Consider the following 24,154-nt stretch of genomic DNA (forward strand, 5'->3'; position numbering starts at 1 on the left):
CAGAGAAGGTCGGTTAACTACACACAGGGCCTGAGTTCGAGGCTGGGGCCGACAGATAAACAAAAAAAACAACAACAAAAAACAGTGCTAGAGGCATCACTACAGATCATGGTTTGATTCCAGGCTGTATCACAACCGGCCGTGATTGGGAGTCCCATAGGGCGCGCACAAATGGCCCAGCGTCGTCTGGGTTAGGGTTTGGCCGGGGTAGGATGTCATTGTAAATAAGAATTTGTTCTTAACTGACTTGCCTAGTAAAATAAAGGTTAAATAAAATAAAGAAATAAAACAGACACATACATGACTCTCAGTACCTACTATACAGGAGATCACATATATTGAAAATATAGTTCCATTTCCTTCTCATCCAGAGCCATATTCAGTTGCAAAAACTTTAACTATCTGGACTGTTTCCCTCTAAGTTGGTTTCTGACAAAAATTAGAGGTGTTTAACCTCTCCCCTTTCAAATCATAACCATTTAAGATCAGAGAATTTAAATTAGGCTAGTTCCAAAACATTAACGGCAAATAGCCGAGAGCCCGAGACAGTTACTAAGTCTTAAATAACATTGTTATCTAAGATTTGCAACTACCGCATCAAACGTACTTGTTGACCCAATTGAAGCGGAAGGAGCAATCTCTAGAGGATCAAAGCTCAACCATTCTGGGAGATGAGCTAAGAGCTAATCCAGTAATCATCTTCATATCCTGCCTGCAGTATTGATAAAATGTGTTTTTCTTCCAGACTTGTTTTTGCTGAAGAGCATTCCTACGGGGCTGCAACATCCCTGTCTGTTCAGACAAGCATTACTTAAACTAACATAGTCTTTGCTGATGTTCTGCCACCCACCCACCCACACAGACAGACTAACTCCAGTGGGATCGGCTGACACAAAACATCCACAACATCCTCTATCGGTTTCTCCCTAATCTAATGCTTCACCCAATCCATACCTCTCTGGTTTCACTGACTGAATTCTAAAAGCATCTGTTAGGGAGGCACAATGAAGGTGAATACATGCAGGGTCAAATTCATCAACACTCAATGCCATGTTACTAATTACCTCACATTCAGTGAAAATCACACGGCTCTAGAGTATCACACACACTGCTTGATGTAGTAAGTCTCACATAGTAAGTATCAAGATAATGTGGGAAAATGTTTAGCTATCATTTGATAGGTTACGGCACGACAACGCTAGCTAGTGATAGCTAAACGGCCCTGTTAGACAGGAGGCTGTTCTTACACATGGTGTGTGTGCCGTTCTCTTCTCCGTTTACGATGGCCTCTCCGTTCTTTGGTGCGTTGGGTTGGTTGCTTGCGGCGGTGGATGCCATGGCGCAGGCCGCCTGTTGCTGGGCTAGCTTGTCACGGAAGGCCTGCTGCCGCGTCTGCACCACATCTGGCATCACCGCGTCGATGAGTGACAGAGACTCAATGGGCCGCCCATCAAACACCGTGCCATCCTGCCAACACAACACCAAATATGCCATGGTTACCCCATTGGATGTAGAGTGCACTGATGAACAATAAATTCGAACTGTAGGATTTACATTTTTAATTTACCAAGTACAATAGTGTATTGATTTTGGTATTGTTTGAGATTCATGACTTCGATAAACTTATTTAGCATACAAATGACTGCTGAGTATTGTATTAGTGAGGGCAGTCTTATATAAACAACCCCATTGATTTACATGGAGAGTGTGTGGTGTTTGTTCTGGGTGTGGTAGTCCAGGCCAGGGTTGTATTCTCTAGGCACCAAAAGGAAGAAAGCAGATCGAAAAAGAACCTTAATGAATAAAATATACACACACACACATACACACTCAGTCAAAAGTTTGGACACAACTACTTATTCAAGGGTTTCTCTTTATTTGTACAATTTTCTACATTGTAGAATAATAGTGAAGACATCAAAACTATGAAATAACACATGGAATCCTGTAATAATGCCCCAAAAAGTGTTAAACAAATCAAAATATATTTTATATTCTTCAAAGTAGCCACCCTTTGCCTTGATGACAGCTTTGCACTCTTGGCATTCTCTCAACCAGTTTCACCTGGAATGCTTGAAGGAGTTCCCACATATGCTGAGCACATGTTGGCTGCCTTCCCTTCACTCTACGGTCCACCTCATCCCAAACCATCTCAATTGGGTTGAGGTCGGGTGATTGTGGAGGCCAGGTCATCTGATGCAGCACTGCATCGCTATCCTTCTTGCTCAAATAGCCCTTACACCGCCTGAATGTGTGTTTTGGGTCCTGTTGAAAAACAAATGATAGTCCTACTAAGCGCAAACCAGATGGGATGGCGTATATCTGCAGAATGCTGTGGTAGCTATGCTGGTTATGTGTGCCTTGTATTGTAAATAAATTACTGACAGTGTCACCAGCAAAGCACCCCCACACCATCCCACCTCCATGCTTCACGGTGGGAACCACACATGTGGAGATCATCCATTCACCTACTCTGCGTCTCACAAAGACAAGGCAGTTGGAACCAAAAATCTCCAATTTGGACTCACCAGACCAAAGGACAGATTTCTACCAGTCTAATGTCCATTGCTCGTGCTTCTTGGCCCAAGCAAGTCTCTTCTTCTTATTGGTGTCCTTTGGTAGTGGTTTCTTTCCAGCAATTCGACCATGAAGGCCTGATTTACGCAGCCTCCTCTGAACAGTTGATGTTGAGATGTGTCTGTTATTTGAAACATTTATTTGGGCTGCAATTTCTGAGGCTGGCAACTAACTTATCCTCTGTGGCAGAGGTAACTCTGGGTCTTCCTTTCCTGTGGCGGTCCTCATGAGAGCCAGTTTCATCATAGCGCTTGATGGTTTTTGCAGCTGCACTTGAAGAAACTTTCAAAGTTCTTGAAATGTTCTGTATTGACTGACCTTCATGTCTTAAAGTAATGATGGACTGTCGTTTCTCTTTGCTTATTTGAGCAGTTCTTGCCATAATATGGACTTGGTCTTTTACCAAGTCTTTTACCATTGGGGCTATCTTCTGTATACCACCCCTACCTTGTCACAACATAACTGATTGGCTCAAACACATTAAGAAGGAAAGAAATTCCACAAATTAACAAGGCACACCTGTTAATTGAAATGCATTCCTGGTGACTACCTAATGAAGCTGGTTGAGAGAATGCCAAGAGTGTGCAAAGCTGTCATCAAAGCAAAAGGTAGCTACTTTGAAGAATCTCAAATATAAAATATATTTTGATTTGTTTAACACTTTTTTGGTTACTACATGATTCCATATGTGTTATTTCATAGTTTTGATGTCTTCACTATTATTCTACAATGTAGAAAATAGTAAAAATAAAGAAAACCCCTGGAATGAGTAGGTGTGTCCAAACGTTTGACTAGTGAATGCTAATGAATGCGACCCAAGGCAGCACTAGAAGGCAGCCTGGACTGGAGCCCCTGAGCTCACCTCGTTGATGCTGATCTCTGCCTCCACATACAGGAGGCCTTTCTGCAGGATGGAGATGAGGGCAGCAGGGGGCACTAGTGTTCCATTGATGTTGGACTGGCTGATGTGGCTCTCAATGCCAAAGGTGAACGCTGAGTGGGAGAAACCTGGAAAGGGACACACAGAGAACACAGTCAGTACAACGAGAACTCCAGAGACCCTGCAACACAAACGTCTCACTCCTACACAGACATATCTACAGACATCTGCCATGTCTGAGGTGTTATTTATAACTTTTTATATACATTTTATGTAAACCAAAAAATAAAAGGGAACGTAAACAGTCATTCATTATTCCAAGTAGACATTTTCAGCGGAAGAAATGTTAAAATGCCAGAGCTATCAAGCATTTATCCAATGACTGGCTTCAAAGAAAGCCCCAACAGTAATCAAATACAGTGGCTAGGATCTCAATAATTCATTCACCCTGTGAAAAATAGGGTAACGTGAATGGCATGTTGACACAGGTACATATGAAGGGAAAGCGATATACTGAACAGCCAACAGACAGGTAGAATAGGCTGTAGTTGTAACTGTAGTTTCTGGAGTTACTGACACCTCTACTTTCCTATTCCTGCACTCTCTCAAGCTTTTCATCATGTTTTTGGTGAATGTATTGAAGTAGCCATTGGTAAAATGTGTGCCAAAATTCCCAAACCTTTAGGGACCGTTTAGATCAGGGGTGTCAAACTCATTCCATGGAGGGCTTAGTGTCTTAGTCTTTCCATTCAATTAAGACCTGGACAACCAGGTGAGGGGAGTTCCTTACAAATCAGTGACCTTAATTCATCAATCAAGTACAAGGGAGGAATGAAAACCCGCAGACACTCAGCCAGTGGAATGAGTTTGACACATGTGATTTAGAAAGAGTCAATGCAGTCTAATCCATAACAACATCATCAACAAGGTCAACTACATTACCACAGAAACAAATACACAAGAAATATGTAAAGCACAAGTATAAGAATCATTTCAGCAGACAGACAGGACAGAGCGAGACAGGACAAGTGTGTTACAGGGAGGTTGGCAGTCATACATACCTGACTCCTGAAGATATCTGTAGACCAAGAAGTTCACTTCATCGCTGGTTATACTCATCTTAGCCCACCTCGATGGAGGAGGTACTGTATCTAGTAAAGATCGGCCCACTCTAGGGAAGAAAGAGAGGAAGACAATGAGTTTTAGATTCATTACACAGCTAGCTACATCGTTTCACAAGATGACAAGATTCCCAATGACTGGGAAAATGTAGGTTATATCTAGGTAGGTCCCCAATCATTATTACCAAATGACTTGACAGCTACCATGTCCTCACATACAAAGATAAAGCAAGGCCATAGTTCAGGCATGTACTTCCTAAACACACACACACATTGAGAATGTCAATGACCGGATCACTAAGCTAGTGAATCCATCTCTACTTCACAGGCTAAGTATTCCCCCCCATCTCTCTACTGTGACCCGACAGCGGCGTCCATTTCCATTTGGCTTGCAGGGGAAAGTGGCAGCAGTCAACCATTATTGACCTGGCCACTGATCTAGATGGGTAAAGAAGCCTAATAAAGCAGGACATGGCATTAAAGGCCTACTGTCACTATCTAGTAAACTGCAGAGGAGAACTCAACACACCGGCTAGGGCTAATTACTGGTAAAGTTGGGCAACATTCACATCATTATCGCTTTCACAGAAAACATAATTTACCGGCGACTGCGTCAACATTTCAATTTGGTATTCTTTCAAAACTACAGGGAGCTGAAGAAAAACATAAAAACAGAGCCCTTTAGAATCACAGCAATTGAGTTATTGTTCCCACTGATAAGGGCCTTCAGGCTAGGGAGTGCTTTGCTACAAAGAATGATTAACGGCTGTACTAAATTCTACAGGGACTTCAGGTTACGAAAAAAAAGAAAGTATGGGAACTGTAAAAATATCTGAACACTATGAAGTGGATATGAACACACACCTTCTCAATTACATGCTAGCTTACACCCACACACACACACACACACACACACACACACACACACACACACACACACACACACACACACACACACACACACACACACACACCTGATCTCGCTCTCTTCTCTCACTCGCTCTCTCACTTCTCTGTCGAGAACTGTTATAATTTAATGTGTTTATTGTTTGTCTATATTTTTTATGCAATTGTCTACACGTTTATATATGTTTGCAAAAAGCAAGGGGAAGATATTAGAATAGGGGCATTGGGGAATAATAACATTGTACAGAATACATTTGTACTGTAGTGAGGCCGTCTCTAGAGTAATGCAAGGTCTCTTTCATGATCATGTAAAACGTCAATGGAAATGCTGGGATGTGTTTTTCAATTATGGTAAAGGTAATTATGATGCAACTATGACGGCGATACGATATGGATTACAATTATCATCATGAATATTAAGGCTATACACACTACATGTTACACACATAGACACTAAACCGAGTTATTATTTATTTGGACATCACAGATTATAGTCTTACTCTTATATAGACATCGTACACACTCACTAAATCACATCCAATATTATACACATCAACCTACTCAGATTTACTACACACCTAATATATTGTCTCAATTTTCTAACATCTGTGGCATTGGCTCACAGGCAAACAGGCAAGGAAATAAAACAAATATTGCTAGAACCTAATTCTTGAATTCTAAATATCAGACATTTGAAAGCTCTAATACCTCTGATGGCAGTAACTTTACAAGCACTAAATTATGGTCAATTTAGACTGAGAATAGTATCTAGTTATGGTAAGGGAAGGCATACAGTTATAATTGTAACAGTTTAGCAGATATAAAAAAAGAAGATCAGTCTTTACATGGCTAAAAGAAAAGGAACATAACATATACTGTTTACAGGAAACTCAGTCTACATCCTTAGATGAAGTTGCGTGGAAAAAGGAATGGGGTTGACAAGTTTCTTGTCTCTTTCTCTCTTGCATCAAAGGTTAAAAACGTTGTAATAGGAGACAGAATGCAATCGGATCATCATCTAATTGGCATTCACATAACTCCTATAGATTTTCCAAGTAGACATTGGAAATTTAATCAAAGTGTACTGGAGGACAACTTATTTGTAACTAAGACAAAATAATTTATAAACTGAATTTTTCCAGTATAATATAGGTTCAGCAAATCCCCTTATTGTTTGGGATACCTTTAAATGAACCTTCAAAGGTCATTCAAATCTATATTCATCAATACTAAAAAAGCTGTTTCTGGCTAAAGAGACAAGACTAATAACAATGACAATCCATGAACTAACAGTACAGGTAGATAGCAATAAAAACAATACTACAGAGATAGAAAAGAAGTTAGAGGAAAAACAAAAAGAACTTTAGGAACTTATTCAAGAACGATCTAATGTAATCTACTACAAAAATAAAGCAAACTGGATGGAATATGGAGAAAAATGCACAAAAGTCTTCCTGAATCTCATATATAGGAACGCTAACAAAAATAATTTGCATAAACTCGTTACTGAAGACAGTCATCTATGATTCTCCGAATTATATTTTAAAAGAGGAAGCTAATTATTTTAGGCAGATGTTCTCTTTTCCGTCTCATCCTCTCCCACAGAACGAAGATTTTGGTATGGAATTCTTTCCAAATAATATAAAAAATGGAAAACGAACACAGAAATTGTACAGAAAGATCAGCCCGGAGGCCAAATTACAGAGGAATAACATTGAGGTTATTAAATCCTTTCAGTCTGGAAAAACCCCAAGGCTTGATGGCATACCGGTAGATATACTAAAAGCTCCATTGTTAGATTGTTTTACCTACTCCTCTAGAAATGGTAGTCTGTCAGGTACTCAGCAGGAAGGTCTGATTTCAATATTATTAAAACAAGACCCAGATGGCAAATATAAAGACACAGTCAATCTAAAAAAAATGGAGGCCCATTACACTTCAATGTGGTGATGCAAAAATACTAGCGAAATGCATAGCACTCAGAATTAAAAGGGGTTTACCAGGTATTGTTCATCCTGATCAGACAGTTTTTTTACATGGACGATACATTGGAGATAATATACGACAACTTTTAGAAATAATAGAACATCATGAAACATCTAAGAAGCCAGGCCTGGTATTTATAGCGGATTTTGAAAAGGTATTTGATAAATTAAGGGTGGATTTTTTCAATTTAGGTAATTCTCTTATAAAATGGGTAAAAATAATGTATAGCAACCCCAGGTGTAAAATAGTAAATAATGGCTACATCTCAGAGAGTTTTGAATTGTCAAGAGGAGTTCAACAAGGCTGTCAGTTGTCACCATATCTATTCGTTATGGCCACCGAAATGCTAGCTATTAAAATCAGATCCAATAACAACATTAGAGGATTAGAAATCCAAGGCTTAAAAACAAAAGGTGTCCATGTATGCTGATGACTCAAGTTTTATATTAAGTCCACAAGCTAGAGCCCTGCAATGTCTCATTGAAGATTTAGATAACTTTTCTGTACTCTCTGGACTAAAACCTAATTATGATAAAGTGTACAGTCGTAGCCAAAAGTTTTGAGAATGACACAAATATGAATTTTCACAAAGTTTGCTGCTTCAGTGTCTTTAGATATTTTGTCAGATGTTACTATGGAATACTGAAGTATAATTACAAGCATTTCATAAGTGTCAAAGGCTTTTATTGACAATTACATGAAGTTGATGCAAAGAGTCAATAGTTGTGTTGACCCTTCTTTTTCAAGACCTCTGCAATCCGCCCTGGCATGCTGTCAATTAACTTCTGGACCACATCCTGACTGATGGCAGTCCATTCCTGCATAATCAATGCTTGGAGTTTGTCAGAATTTGTGGGTTTTTGTTTGTCCACCCGCCTCTTGAGGATTGACCACAAGTTCTCAATAGGATTAAGGTCTGGGGAGTTTCCTGGTCATGGACCCAAAATATCTATGTTTTGTTCCCCGAGCCACTTAGTTATCACTTTTACCTTATGGCAAGGTGCTCCATCATGCTGGAAAAGGCATTGTTCGTCGTAAATTGTAGCCAGCTCTGCAATGCTTGTTTTGAAAACAAGAGATACTTTGAAAAAGGTATCATTTTCAATTAATTCGAAAATGAGACATGGCAATCTGCACAAAGGCAAAAAGGCCATTTTTAAACAATGGATGAGCTTTTCTTAGTAATCTCCTTGAGAACCATTTAGGGTTCAAGTAAAACTTTTGAATGAGTGAAGCTTTTAGAGAGAGGTTTAGTGCTTTTATATTTAATAATCTTAACCCACCAAATTCATATTCATTATATAGATAGGCCCGTTTTATTTTGTCTGGTTTAGCGTCCCAGATAAAGCAAAATATTTTTTGCTCATATGATTTGAAAAACGAATCATCAGGAGTAGGCAGCGCCATAAGTAAACTGAGATATGACTAAGGAGTTAATCAGGGCAATTTTTCCATAAATAGACAGGTATTTACCTCTCCATGGTTGCAGGATCTTGTCTATTTTTACAAGTTTTCTATTTAAATTCATTGTGGAGAATTATTTATATCTTTTGTGATATGAATACCAAGTATGTCTACTTCACCATCAGCCCATTTTATAGGTAAATTGCAGGGTTTGTAGGTCAACTGTAAAAGGTGTATATTTTAAAGATCCAATACGTAATATTGTACAGTCGTGGCCAAAAGCTTTGAGAATGACACGCTTATTAATTTTCACAAAGTCTGCTGCCTCAGTTTGTATGATGGCAATTTGCATATACTCCAGAATGTTATGAAGAGTGATCAGATGAATTGCAATTAATTGCAAAGTCCCTCTTTGCCATGCAAATGAACTGAATCCCCCAAAACATTTCCACTGCATTTCAGCCCTGCCACAAAAGGACCAGCTGACATCATGTCAGTGATTCTCTCGTTAACACAGGTGTGAGTGTTGACGAGGACAAGGCTGGAGATCACTCTGTCATGCTGATTGAGTTCGAATAACAGACTGGAAGCTTCAAAAGGAGGGTGGTGCTTGGAATCATTGTTCTTCCTCTGTCAAACATGGTTACCTGCAAGGAAACACGTGCCGTCATCATTGCTTTGCACAAAAAGGGCTTCACAGACAAGGATATTGCTGCCAGTAAGATTGCACCTAAATCAACCATTTATCGGATCATCAAGAACTTCAAGGAGAGCGGTTCAATTGTTGTGAAATAGGCTTCAGGGCGCCCAAGAAAGTCCAGCAAGCGCCAGGACCGTCTCCTAAAGTTGATTCAGCTGCGGGATCGGGGCACCACCAGTACAGAGCTTGCTCAGGAATGGCAGCAGGCAGGTGTGAGTGCATCTGCACGCACAGTGAGGCGAAGACTTTTGGAGGATGGCCTGGTGTCAAGAAGGGCAGCAAAGAAGCCACTTCTCTCCAGGAACAACATCAGGGACAGACTGATATTCTGCGAAAGGTACAGGGATTGGACTGCTGAGGACTGGGGTAAAGTCATTTTTTCTGATGAATCCCCTTTCCAATTGTTTGCGGCATCCGGATTTTTACCTTATCAGCTCAGGGATTCGATCTAGCAACCTTTCGGTTATTGGCCCAACACTCTAACCACTTGTCTACCTGCCACCTGATATTTGTGTGTCTAACTTTCTCACTCATTATTATTATTATTATTATTCACAATTCACATAAGTGAATTTGTCCCAATAATTTTGGTCCCCTAAAATGGGGGGACTATGTACAGAAAGTGATGTTATTTCTATACAGTTCACCCAAAATGGATGAAAATACCCTCAAATTGAAGCTGACAGTCTGCACTTTAACCTTATATGCATTGTATAATTTCAAATCTAAAGTGGTGGAGTACAGAGCCAAAACAACAAACAAATGTGTCACTGTTCCAATACTTTGGTAGCGCACTGTATTTGTCTGCTTTGCCTTCAGTTTGAAGGCAAAGTTCGCAACTTCAGTTCGCTTTACTCGTCAACAGATACATTGGGCTTTGATACAAAATAAAGTTGATTATTGCAGTGCTTAAGGGCATTTCACACAAACTGGTTGCACCTACAGTTTCAGGATTTTGAGGATTCTTTTCTCTGAATTCTAAAAGTATTGTTCCAGTCTCACCTTTATATTTCATACCCTATTATACATAATATACTGTGTACAGACAGACAATGGATTGATATATTGTTGGAAAATGATTAATCGTTAAAGAAATGTATCGAATATCCGAAACATACAATATACTTGCAGTGAAGCCGCTCAACAACTACCTCATACCAGTTGCATGAGAGTGTGTGTGTATTTGCATGTGTACAAACACCTGCACAGCATCAGCCTCAGGCAAACCGGCATTAGTTGTAAAAACACTGCCCCTCAGTGTCATGCAAACACACTTTTTGTTATGTTTTATTTTTACTTTTAAAAAAAAAAGTTTATCTTTGACCATCATTCCGCACAGCAACTCCACTCCCACAGCTTCCTTCAGCCCTCCCATCTATCTCTGCTGGCCAACCACTTCGGGTTTCTACGCAACACATATCTTTCAATTATGCTCTGATGTTTAACGTACAAATTCAATCTATCTAGATCTCCTAACAATACTATTTCAAGGGTTAATTTTAGGTCCATGCTTTGCATTTTCAGCCATTCCTGAACCTGAGACCAGAAACAGGCTACCTGAGGGCAATACCTGTCGTGTGTGTAGGTGGCAGGGAAGTCAGACGCAGGAGAAACAAACTTGGTGTAACTGGAGTAGTTTAATAATGTAAAAACAAACTCCAAAACCAAAGTATATAATAAAATAAACATGGGTACAATAACCCGTCGCGCACCAATCCAACAACACGAGCACATAACAACAAACAATCTCTGACAAGAACATGAGGGGAAACAGAGGGTTAAATACACAACATGTAATGAATGGGATTGGAACCAGGTGTGTAGGAAGACAAGACAAAACTGACAATCTGTGTGGCACAGTTGTAAACATCCTGGTCCTCAAATGAAACTGGTATACTTTCCTATTTATGCTATTTTTATTCCCCCGACAGTTTTGATCCTTTATATTGGGCAGACAGACCAGTTCCCTACCTCCTCCCGCTGCCACCTGCCTCCTCCATTTTTGGGGTAATGCTGTAATCAATTGGTTGTCCTCTTGGATGGAGCAGACCTTCCCGTACAATTCTGATAACTCCATGAAGGACATAACTCTACCATTCCAATTTACAATATAATTTTAGAACATAATACCCTTTTGACAATCATAAGAGGTTAAGAATTCCTCAGAGATTAGCAATACATTTGAACTTGATTCTATAACTGACCTTTAGAAAGCTGGATCATGGCCATTGTTACTTTTTGTGCATTCAGCCTAGTCTGAGGGGTAGAACTGGACAAGAGGGACAAACTCAGAATCAAAGTAGAGCCAGTAAGTAAGAAATGCAGGCCTCTAACCTCCATACCACACCACACAGAGCTCAACTGACTCTAAAGAGTTTCCTTTTGGTAGCATAGCAACAACCGACGCAAAATAGACACAGAATAGTGTTGTCCCAATTACCACTGGGCTCTGTGCCAGCCGGGTCGAACATGGTACTCAACATGAATAATGCAAGTGTTCACCTTGGAGTAACAGTGTTGCTTCCGTCCCTCTCCTCGCCAACCTGGGCTTGAACCAGGAACCCTCTGAACACAACAACTGCCTCCCACGATACATCGTTACCTATTGCTCCACAAAAGCAGTGGTCCTTGCAGAGCATGGGAAACAACTACTTCATGGTCTCAGAGCAAGTGACGTCACCGATTGAAACGTTACTAGCGTGCACCGCTAACTAGTTAGCCATTTCACACCGATTACACTGGGATATTCTTTCACATGGACTCTCTCTGGCTTTATTGCACCGCACAGCAGACATGCAGCGCTCAAATTAAATAACCCCCGATATTGGCTGAGTGTGAATGTTCACATGAATTTTCCGCCAACAATCAGAGATGGTGCTATGATTTGGAGCTGGTGTGAAGATCAATCTCACGCTGAGACACATTCTCCTTGTGTGGATTCACACTAACGTTCCATGAATACATAAATCACACCACCACGTTATTGAATGAGAGGCATCGTTTGATTCAGTATCATATGAAACCAAAAACACAATTAATAATCTGATCAATAATTGATTACACATTTTAAAAAATTACAAAAACACCAAAGCTGGAAGCAAGTCCCATTTTCCCTATCTAAGCCTTTGTGTCAGTCTGGGTGGGCTGCAAAACTCAGAGACATCCCTACACACCACTTCTCTTTGGCAGGGCTGGAAGGGAAGTGCTATCGGCATCAAAGCAGCGAGCCATTGCTGCCATCACCACAACAAACAACTGGAAACATAATTACCAGGCGAAGCCCAACGGGTCAGGGGGGGGGCTCAGCACTAATCCATATATCAGATGGGCACATGACGGCATCAACCATTACAAAGCTTCCTGGGCATCTAGGCTTCCCTCGAAACAACACAGCCTATACACTTCTCCCACTTCTGACACAAATGCCTACCTAGGCATTTGCTTTGTGCTGTGGCAACTAGCAAGAGCACTTTAACGTCGTGATCTGTTGAGTGATAAAGGTACGGTGAGGACAAATTGAGTTGGTGGATTGAGAACATTGGTGATATTGACACTGTCTGTAGAGCAATTCCACAGTAACAGAGTGATGCTTAGACTCAGATGTATTACTTTAAAATGTATGCCAAACAAAAACCAATGATTGCAAAGTTAAACAGTGCAGATGCAAAGTTTGGTGACAGAATGACAGCACAAACAGCACAAACTGTCATTCTGTTACCAAATCTTGCATCTGCACTTTTCTTTATTAGGTACGTGTTTTTGTAAAATGTTCTGTGGAAATTGCTAAAAGTAGTCCTTGTGCATAGAGTCCTATGGTTTGTTTAACTTTAATCATTCATTTTTGTTTAACATACATTCTAAAGTGAAAATCTTAGTCTCTGCATCACTCTGTTATCGTGGAATTGCCCTGTACAGTTCGCTTCCACATCAAACACATAGTCTATGCTAGGCTTGGGCGATATATCGTATACCGGGGTATTTTGAAATACTGATGGTATGATTTTCAATACCAAAATGTAGAAGATCAGTATAGCTATAAGAAATCTAAGATGTGTCAAATGAATTATATCCAGCTCAGGGTTCCAGCTTTGCTAACCTGTTAGATAAGGGGCTAAATGTTAATATCAAGCTTCTTTTTTACAGCAGAGACATTCTAGCCTGAGTACCAGTCTCTTTAGCTAACATTCCACTGTTTGCCCTACCTGGTCATTGCCAAAGAGACTGGGCTTTATGACATCTTCAAATATAAATATTCTATCATTAATGATAATGAGGAAAACAGAGGAGTTTATCCTGATTTCGACAAACCTCACAGCTATCCTCCAATCATAACATTTATCCAAATACTGGAACTATCACTTTTTTTCCTCTCCACAGAACACGTTGGTATCCGGTTGCTAACCATTTTTTTTCTTGGTCCAGACGAAACCAGTCTGTCAAATGTTGCTAGCTCATGTCAAAATTCTCAAACTAAATACTACAAGACTAGAGACATTCAATCCTCTCCTGGATCAAGATCCCTGTTGCCTAAATTGTTTTTGTTTTCTAAATAGCGGCCCTTGTGTGCACTTCCGGAAATACTGTATATGCCGGTAAGGTACAGAAAAGGTATGACGGTATGAAAATCTGGATACAGACCAACCCCTACTCTATGCCACAAATGCTATCCGTTAAATATCATAATTCGGATATCAGTTATGATATCATTGGAAGGACATATCTGCCTAATGTAATCTTTCGGTACACATTATAATCTACATCAAAGTGTAGTGCCATTCATCAGACCCATTTCAAATACATTATTTGTCTTGCTCCAAATTGTTTTCCTTGTTTGGGGCATGCATTCACAACAGTCCCAAACAATTGCATTTAGCCTCCAAATAGTATATCCAAGGAGTTGACTGATTGCAGCAGCAGAAAAATGGAAATACTACTGGACAGTTATGAGCTTCCAATTAGTTGTCAGCCCTGTGACTCATTAGGGAAATCATTAGCATGTTTAATGCACAGTAAAGTTGATTCCAGCCATTCACCCGCTGCTACAATGTTTAGGTTTCAACTGAGTGTTATGCCTGAGGCTGTGGTGAAAGTACAACACAATTTTACTGAATGTCCAATTTTCTTTTAGTTGTTATGAACCAAATGACAACTATAGTAGCTGCCTGAGCCATTAGAAATTCATTGGAAAGAGCACCACATCAGGTTGAATGTCCACGTAAGTACAAACACTTATTGCAGAAGGTAAAATGGCTCAACCAAAACGATCTCAGGACTCAAGCCAAAACAGTGTTGCTGTCATGTAAGCATTTCATGAGCATTCCATTTAAAACATAATTTATTGTTACATTCACAATTTTTCCACAAAACACATCCAGTCTTTCCAGCGCAGGCATGGATTAGTTGCTCTAGGATGAAGTTGCCTTTAAACGTTGATCTATGGTCTGATCTTTTTTCCCCTCTCTAACTGTGAGGTTACACATTTGGGGAAGGGTCAACTGATGGTACATAAGCACTCTGTGGCACTACAAACAGAAATGGCTGCCGCTTATTGTAAATTCATACCGTAAAAATATAAACTGCATAACTATTCTCCTATATCTACAGACAGTACAGAAGTACAGACAACCTACAAGCAGGGGAAGCTGTGATAAGTCTTCATGATAAGGTCACCACGGGGGGATGTAATTACAGAGAGAGAAAAAATCAGTCGCAAATGTGGATTTTTGCTGGATAATCTGGCCTAAAAATAGATGTGGATGGTTTGTGTTTAGAACTCAAGGACAAAGCAGTGTGCTCTCCCAGACTAGAGAAGTCTATTAACATCTAATTATTGGATATAGAGAGGAAAGAGAAAACAACCATGTCCATACACTGCAGAGAAAACGCACAAAACCCTAGCAAATTACAGTACAAATTTATATTTTCTTATTTACATAAGTTTCTAATCATCAACCACAACAAATAGTATTCAATATGAAGATAAATGAAGCATAAAATAACATTTTTAAAATCATGACATAGGCTTTAAGAAGACAACATGCTATCAAAATACCCTGAGACAGTAAAGCTCAGAAAAACTCAACAGCCAGACATTTGTGTATAGGTTTTGAAGGGGATTGATGTAGAAAAACAGGACACACAAAAAAAAGAGTTTTACAAAAACACAGGAAGACATATTCTACCCTAACATGCTGAGGCGGACCCCATTTTCTCCTGTACAGTCACCTCCTGACAGATGTGCAAATATGACCTGGATCAGCAGCCATTTTCTCTTGAACTACTCTTCTGAGTAAAACCTGCCATTGGTTAGACTGACCATTGGGGGAAGGGAGAGAGAGGGGGAAGAAGGGAGGGGAATGGGGAGGATAACTAATGATGCCACAATCAGGTAGCCACAACAACTATTTGTGTATTATTGTCTGCCTTTCTCAAGGACTCACTCAAACGACAGGTGGTGTGGCCTTCCCTGTAGCTCAGTTGGTAGAGCATGGTGTTTGCAACGCCAGGGTTGTGGGTTCGATTCCCACGGGGGGCCAGCACAGGAAAAAAAATGTATGAAATGTATGCATTCACTACTGTAAGTCGCTCTGGATAAGAGCATCTGCTAAATGACTAAAATGTAAATGTAAAAAATGTGTGGGGTGGGAGGGAAACTGTGGGATGGTAGCACTACCATATCTATGGGAAACCACTTTTTCCACGCCTGCCTAGATAGAGGTGATTGACTGACAACAGTTTGAAGATTACACTGTGTTTCTGTAGTTGTAATATTGAAGGGAATATCAAATCCAACAGGATGTAGTAGGTCTACATCAGGGAGTCATTTATTGACTACTACAGTGAATAGCAATATCAAAGCATTATTGCAGCTAGCAGCTTTTCAGCCACTGATCCGGTGACTAACTTTGCCCAAAGTTCTTCTCCGTCCTACACCACATCACACAGGACCAGATAGAATCCATGTACATGCCTCACTTGAACGTTCATGCATATCGAATAGGGATGCACGATATATCAGTGAATATATCGGAATCGGACGATATTAGCTAAAAATGCCAACATCGGTATCGGCCTTCTTTAGACTAGTTGAGTATCTGGAGCATCAGCATTTGTAGGTTAAATTACAGGTGCAAAATGGCCAGAAACAAAGATCTTTCTTCTGAAACTCGTCAAGTCTATTCTTGTTGTGAGAAATGAAGGCTATTCCATGCCAAGAAACTGATGATCTCGTACAATGCTGTGTACTACTCCCGTCACAGAACAGCACAAACTGGCTCTAACCAGAATAGAAAGAGGAGTGGGAGGCCCCAGTGCACAACTGAGCAAGAGGACAAGTACATTAGAGTGTCTAGTTTGAGAAACAGACACCTCTGAAGTTCTCAACTGGCAGCTTCATTAAATAGTATCCACAAAACACCAGTCTCAACGTCAACAGTAAAGAGGCGACTCCGGGATGCTGGCCTTCTAGGCAGAGTTCCTCTGTCCAGTGTCTGTGTTCTTTTGCCCATCTTAATCTTTTATTTTTATTGGCCAATCTGAGATATGGCTTTTTCTTTGCAACTCTGCCTCGAAGGCCAGCATCCCGGAGTCGCCTCTTCACTGTTGACGTTGAGACTGGTGTTGAGGGTACTATTTAATGAAGCTGCCAGTTGAGGACTTGTGAGGTGTCTGTTTCTCGCATGGAATAGCATTAATTTCTCAGAACAAGAACAGACTGATGAGTTTCAGAAGAAAGTTCTTTGTGTCTGGCCATTTTTAGTCTGTAATCTAACCCACAAATGCTGATGCTCCAGATACTCAACTAGTCTAAAGAAGGCTAGTTTTATTGCTTCTTTAATCAGACCAACAGTTTTCAGCTGTGCTAACATAATTGCAAAAGGGTTTTATAATGATCAATTAGCCTTTTAAAATTATAAACTTGGCTAACACAACACACCATTGGAACACAGGAGTGATGGTTGCTGATAATGGGCCTCTGTACGCCTATGTAGATAATCCATAAAATAAATAATCTGCCATTTCCAGCTACAATTTCTTTTTGCTTTTCTTTCAAAAACAAGGACATTTCTAAGTGAATTCAAACTTTTGAACGGTAGAGTATATAACGTAGGTACATGACGTAATAACGGCACGTAAAATTTTGCGCTACACGTGCAACACAGCATTCCTAACCTAGCCCACACAACATCTGGTGTGAATGGAGCAGTCAACAAGTCGAGCAGTCATTTGAAAGAGTAGGACATTTTCTGCGAGACAACTCAAAAGCGAAATCCATTACAGCCAAAATAATGGAATTCATTGCCCTCGACAATCAACCGTTCTCTGTCGTGGGTGATGTTGGCTTTTCCCGACTGGTCGAGCACCGGTACTCTACCAAGTGCGCTATTTTTCAGATGTTGCCCTACCGGAGTTACACAGTAATAGAGTCAATGCTATTAGCTTCACGACATCCAAACGACGTTCCATAGTATGTGTCTTTGCGTGTCAAAAAAGATACAGTAGCACTGTCAAAGCTGTACAAAAAAAGTCTGCAAACAAGCAAACACCGGCCATGAATGATGTGTTTACAATACCGCGTTGGTAATAAAGCATAATTTGTTCGACTGCAACTTCTGGAACCTGAAAACAACCTGAAAACAATGACCAGTAGAAACTGCAGTCATTTTCATTATTCTTAGCATTGATTTAGGAATCCTTGTGAGTAAGTATTAGCTAGGTTGCCACTTGTTGTTCGCCTATTGAAATTGAACTTGAACTTCATAGCTAGCCAGCTACTTAACCCTGTTGCCCAAAGCTAACGTTATAAACAGCCAGCTAGGTTTATCTGGCTAGTGAGGCTCGACCAGACCGAGTTATGTGTTGTGACCCATCTATGTGAAGCTAGCCACAATAATGATTAGCCACAATAGTGGACTTTGCGGTTAGTCTTGCAGTTAGCATTTATTTTGAAGGCAAACCGCAAATTCCACTATTGTGCCTAATCCTTATTGTGGCTAGCTTTACATAGATGTGTCCGACCACCATTAATCAAATAAGAACCGTCTTATAAATTAGGGATATTTTAGATGATGCCACCTAGCTATATAGTTAGCTAGCTAACTATAGCTACTGAAACAGATGTCATGTTATTTGACGTGTATCTTTTTGGACACGCAAAGACCCAAACGGCGTTCCATAGAAATCCTGGTTGAGAATGAAATAACTGACCAAATGAACAATGAAACAGCACAGCAAGTGAAGGAAAGAAATGGGTTTTGATTATGTTTTACTGGTAATGGGGACATACGTAAATGCTAACAAAATAACTTTTTGGTTATTGTGGTGTGTGTGCGTAACCTTTATTTAACTAGGCAAGTCAGTTAAGACCAAATTCTTATTTACAATGACGGGCCAGACGACTGGGCCAATTGTGCGCCGCCCTATGGGACTCTCAATCACGGCCGGATGTGATACCGCCGGACTCGAACCAGGGACTGTAGTGACGCCTCTTGCACTGAGATGCCTTAGACCGCTGCGTCCGTGTGTGTGTTAACTATTTAACTGTACTAGAATGCTTAAAAGGCCGCAAAGAAATGTTTTATATAGGTATCGGTTCTTTTTTGGAAAGGAAAATATCGGAATCGGCCAAAAATGGCATATAGGTGCATCACTAATATCGACCATTGACATCAATGCAGCATGTATGTTAAACATGGAGTTTGGCCTACATTTTTATTATCATTATATAATTCACAAATGACTTGACAAAATGGCAAATAACATGGGAGCCAGTTGTCTCAAGTGTTATGTACATTGTTGCCAGCCAATCAGATGGATGGATACATCTACCGCCATATCCTGGAGTCATCTATAACCTTTATTCTAGGGTTCACTGGAAAATACATGGGATAGAGACAGATACTGCTTTCACATAGGATTTACAGTATTTTGTCTGTAAAAACCCCATTATTGCCTGCATATGCCTTTTATACATCCCCTGTGCATGCTGGCGACAAGTGGTAGTAGCGGTGTGCAGATGTGGGTGTGCGTCTATTTTAATAAATTCATTGAATATATACCATAAAAAGAAATCCATTATTAATTTGTATAGGCAGGTACTAAGAAACATTATAAGACTAATAAACAATGGCATATGTTGAGTTTAATTATGTTACGTCCAAATGAATGAAATCAATAGTTCATTAAACAGACAAGACACACACACACCCCCGTCCATCACAGTCAACACACACACACACACACACACACACACACACACACATATATATATATTTTTTAATTTTATTTCACCTTTATTTAACCAGGTAAGCTAGTTGAGAACAAGTTCTCATTTACAACTGCGACCTGGCCAAGATAAAGCTAACCAGTGCAACAGAAACAACACAAAGTTGCACATGGAATAAACAAGCGTACAGTCAATAACACAACAGAAAAAAAGAAAGTCTATATACAGTGTGCAAATGGCATGAGGAGGTAAGGCAATAAATAGGCCATAGTAGCAAAGTAATTACAATTTAGCAGATTAACACTGGAGTGATAGATGTGCAGATGATATTTTTTTAAGTAAGAATATAATAAGAATAAAATACAAATAATATTTTTCCCACCCAACTTGTGTCACAGGATTGTGAGGAACCACTGTGCTATAAAAAAGGTGATATTTTGAAACAGAGCCCAAGCCCATGCTTTTTTGATCCGCGTTTCATCTCTTTCTTACCCTCACTCCACTTCATTAGGGAGCAGACGTAGTGTCTTACATTGAGAGTATCTTCATGACACAGATAGAAAATAATAGAAATCCTGTTGTCAAAGCATGTGTCTCGTGTTAGTATCTCCACGAGTTACCTATACACGATCGAGGAAAGCAAGAGGCCTACACCTGATTTACATGCTGACCAGACTGGACACGTCGCGTTGCAAAATACATTTTGAAATCCATGTTATTCAATTATTGCATCCACACTGCTCGCGTGCGCCAACGAGCGTCTGCGTTGCCAAGGGCTAAAATAGAACTCCTTTCTATTTCTGATGCAGATCGCGCTGCAAGTCCTGCCTCTCCCATCTCCTCATTGGTTTATAGAAGCAGGTACCCACGTGCCATCTCCTCACTGGTTATACCCACGTGGGTGATTGAAAGACGAAATGTTTTGCCGGTTGTCGTGGTAATACTATGAAAGTGTAGATGCCAATCACCATATAAGTTCAAAGATGAAAAAGCCTGGAAGGAGGAGAGATGACTAGAAACGATTTGGTTGGCCATTTTATGTGTGGATTAATAACTCATTTGTTTGTTTTCTCATCTATCACTGATCAGAAACATTTAGCATGCAATAATGTAGCCTAACACGTAACCCAAACCAGCTGCGCACGTGCGCAATCGTGCGCTATCGTGCATAAATTTATTTTGTCCCCCTACACCAAACGCGATCACAACACGCAGGTTAAAATATCAAAACAAACTCTGAACCAATGACATTAATTTGGGGACAGGTCGAAAAGCATTAAACATGTATGGCAATTTAGCTATTTAGCTAGCTAATTTGTCCTGGGATATAAACATTGAGTTGTTATTTTACCTGAAATGCACAAGGTCTTCTACTCCGACAATTAATCCACACATAAAACGGTCAACCGAATCGTTTCTAGTCATCTCTCTTCCTTCCAGGCCTTTTCTTCTCTTGACTTTAAATTGCGATTGGCAACTTTCATAAATTAGGTGCATTACCGCCACCAACCTTGTTTGTCTTTCAGTCACCCACGTGGGTATAACCAATGAGGAAATGGCACGTGGGTACCTGCTTCTATAAACCAATGAGGAGATGGGAGAGGCAGGACTTGCAGCGCGATCTGCATCAGATCACATCAGCGAGAGCAGTGTGGGTGCAATAACTGAATAATATAGATTTCTACATTTATTTTTGCTGAAGACAAAGTAGAACCCAATATTTCTTAGACTCTTCAAGTTAAAGATTCAATGTATGATGACTTGGCTATATAATAACAGCCAACCATACCATCCAGGCTACTGTATATCACAAGCTTAAACTATTTCATAGCATGTAAATCCATGCATGCAGATATGACAACAGAAGAAATTAGCATATAGCCATGCAGTGATTCATGCCCCCAAACATTCAAAAGAGAAGGAGCGGTCTGACAGAACCAGTGAGGGCCTATTGTTCTACAGTACACGTACACGTTTCCATGATTCTAGTGATTGACAGAAACCTCAGTCCATGAGTAGGCTATTGATTGTACGGCGCAATAGCTTGATTTCATTATCTCTATATTTACAAATACTGATTAAAATTGGCAGACTGATTAAGACAATAGAAATTTTAAATGTAAAGCATTTTCAACCATGAAAACTGTCACCAATATAATTCAGTGCCTCTTGGGCTATTCCACGGTAACAAACTGATGCTGAGATTCACATTTTCACTTTAAAATGTATGTCAAGCAAAATGATTGCAAAGTTAAGCTAGCTACTTAGCAAGTTAGAAAACTAAATTCATAGCTGGAGCCATGAGCTGGAGATAATTATCTAAGATGTGCATAATAAATTAAACTTAGTAGACTTAGGGTGCCAAATAGGTATTGAAAAATCATAGCATTGGTATTTCAAAATACCCCTGTATGTATGCATGCATGCATGTATGTATGTATGTATGTATGTATGTATGTATGTATGTATGTATGTATGTATGTATGTATGTATGTATGTATGTATGTATGTATGTATGTATGTACAGTGGGGCAAAAAAGTATTTAGTCAGCCACCAATTGTGCAAATTCTCCCACTTAAAAAGATGAGAGAGGCCTGTAATTTTCATCATAGGTACACTTCAACTATGACAGACAAAATGAGAAAAAAAATCCAGAAAATCACATTGTAGGATTTTTTATGAATTTATTTGCAAATTATGGTGGAAAATAAGTATTTGGTGAATAACAAAAGTTTCTCAATACTTTGTTATATACCCTTTGTTGGCAATGACACAGGTCAAACGTTTTCTGTAAGTCTTCACAAGGTTTTCACACACTGTTGCTGGTATTTTGGCCCATTCCTCCATGCAGATCTCCTCTAGAGCAGTGATGTTTTGGGGCTGTCGCTGGGCAACACGGACTTTCAACTCCCTCCAAAGATTTTCTATGGGGTTGAGATCTGGAGACTGGCTAGGCCACTCCAGGACCTTGCTCCCACAGTTGATTTCTTCAAACCAAGCTGCTTACCTATTGCAGATTCAGTCTTCCCAGCCTGGTGCAGGTCTACAATTTTGTTTCTGGTGTCCTTTGACAGCTCTTTGGTCTTGGCCATAGTGGAGTTTGGAGTGTGACTGTTTGAGGTTGTGGACAGGTGTCTTTTATACTGATAACAAGTTCAAACAGGTGCCATTAATGCAGGTAACGAGTGGAGGACAGAGGAGCCTCTTAAAGAAGAAGTTACAGGTCTGTGAGAGCCAGAAATCTTGCTTGTTTGTAGGTGACCAAATACTTATTTTCCACCATAATTTGCAAATAAATTCATAAAAATCCTACAATGTGATTTTCTGGATTTTTTTTCTCATTTTGTCTGTCATAGTTGACGTGTACCTATGATGAAAATGACAGGCCTCTCTCATCTTTCTAAGTGGGAGAACTTGCACAATTGGTGGCTGACTAAATACTTTTTTGCCCCACTGTATAAACTTCCGACTTCAACTGTACACACACACACACATATATACATATATATACTTCTGACCCACTGGGAATGTGATGAAAGAAATAAAAGCTGAAATAAATCATTCTCTCTACTATTATTCTGACATTTCTTTTTCTTAAAATAAAGTGGTGATCCTAAAACAGGGAATTTTTACTTGGATTAAATGTCAGGAATTGTGAAAAACTGAGTTTAAATGTATTTGGCTAAGGTGTATGTAAACTTCCGACTTCAACTGTGTATACACACACACACACACACACACACACACACACACACACACACACACACATGTATATGTGTGTGTACAGTTGAAGTCGGAAGTTTACATACACCTTGGCCAAATACATTTAAACTCAGTTTTTCACAATTCCTGACATTTAATCCAAGTAAACATTCCCTGTCTAATTGAGTGTGTGTATCACCACTTTATTTTAAGAAAAATAAATATCAGAATAATAGTAGAGAGAATGATTTATTTCAGCTTTTATTTCTTTCATCACATTCCCAGTGGGTCAGAAGTTTACATACACTCAATTAGTAATTAGTAGCATTGCTGTTAAATTGTTTGACTTGGGTCAAACGTTTTGGGTAGCCTTCCACAAGCTTCCCACAATAAGCTGGGTAAATTTTGGCCCATTCCTCCTGAAAGAGCTGGTATAACTTAGTCAGGTTTGTAGGCATCCTTGCTCGCACACGCTTTGTGATGGCCACTCCAATAGCTTGACTTTGTTGTCCTTAAGCCAGTTTGCGACAACTTTGGAAGTATGCTTGGGGTCATTGTCCATTTGGAAGACCCATTTGCGACCAAGCTTTAACTTCCTGACTGATGTCTTGAGATGTTGCTTCAATATATCCACATCATTTTCCTCCCTCAT

The 24,154-nt window shown here is 39.8% G+C and overlaps 1 protein-coding gene across 1 annotated transcript in view; it reads right to left on the reverse strand.

Annotated features, from left to right (window-relative positions):
• The window catches only part of LOC106586619 (F-box-like/WD repeat-containing protein TBL1X), a 38,065-nt gene that overhangs the window by 6,007 nt on the left and 7,904 nt on the right, over positions 1-24,154 (reverse strand). The window contains exons 2-4 of the mRNA XM_014174104.2: positions 4,519-4,628; positions 3,440-3,585; positions 1,248-1,467 (exon numbers count right to left, since the gene is read on the reverse strand). Coding sequence (XP_014029579.1) covers positions 1,248-1,467; positions 3,440-3,585; positions 4,519-4,576 — 424 coding nt within the window. The 5' untranslated portion in view covers positions 4,577-4,628. The remainder of the gene's footprint in view (positions 1-1,247; positions 1,468-3,439; positions 3,586-4,518; positions 4,629-24,154) is intronic.

Source organism: Salmo salar, chromosome ssa25, assembly GCF_905237065.1.
Source record: "Salmo salar chromosome ssa25, Ssal_v3.1, whole genome shotgun sequence".
Lineage (NCBI taxonomy): Eukaryota > Metazoa > Chordata > Actinopteri > Salmoniformes > Salmonidae > Salmo > Salmo salar.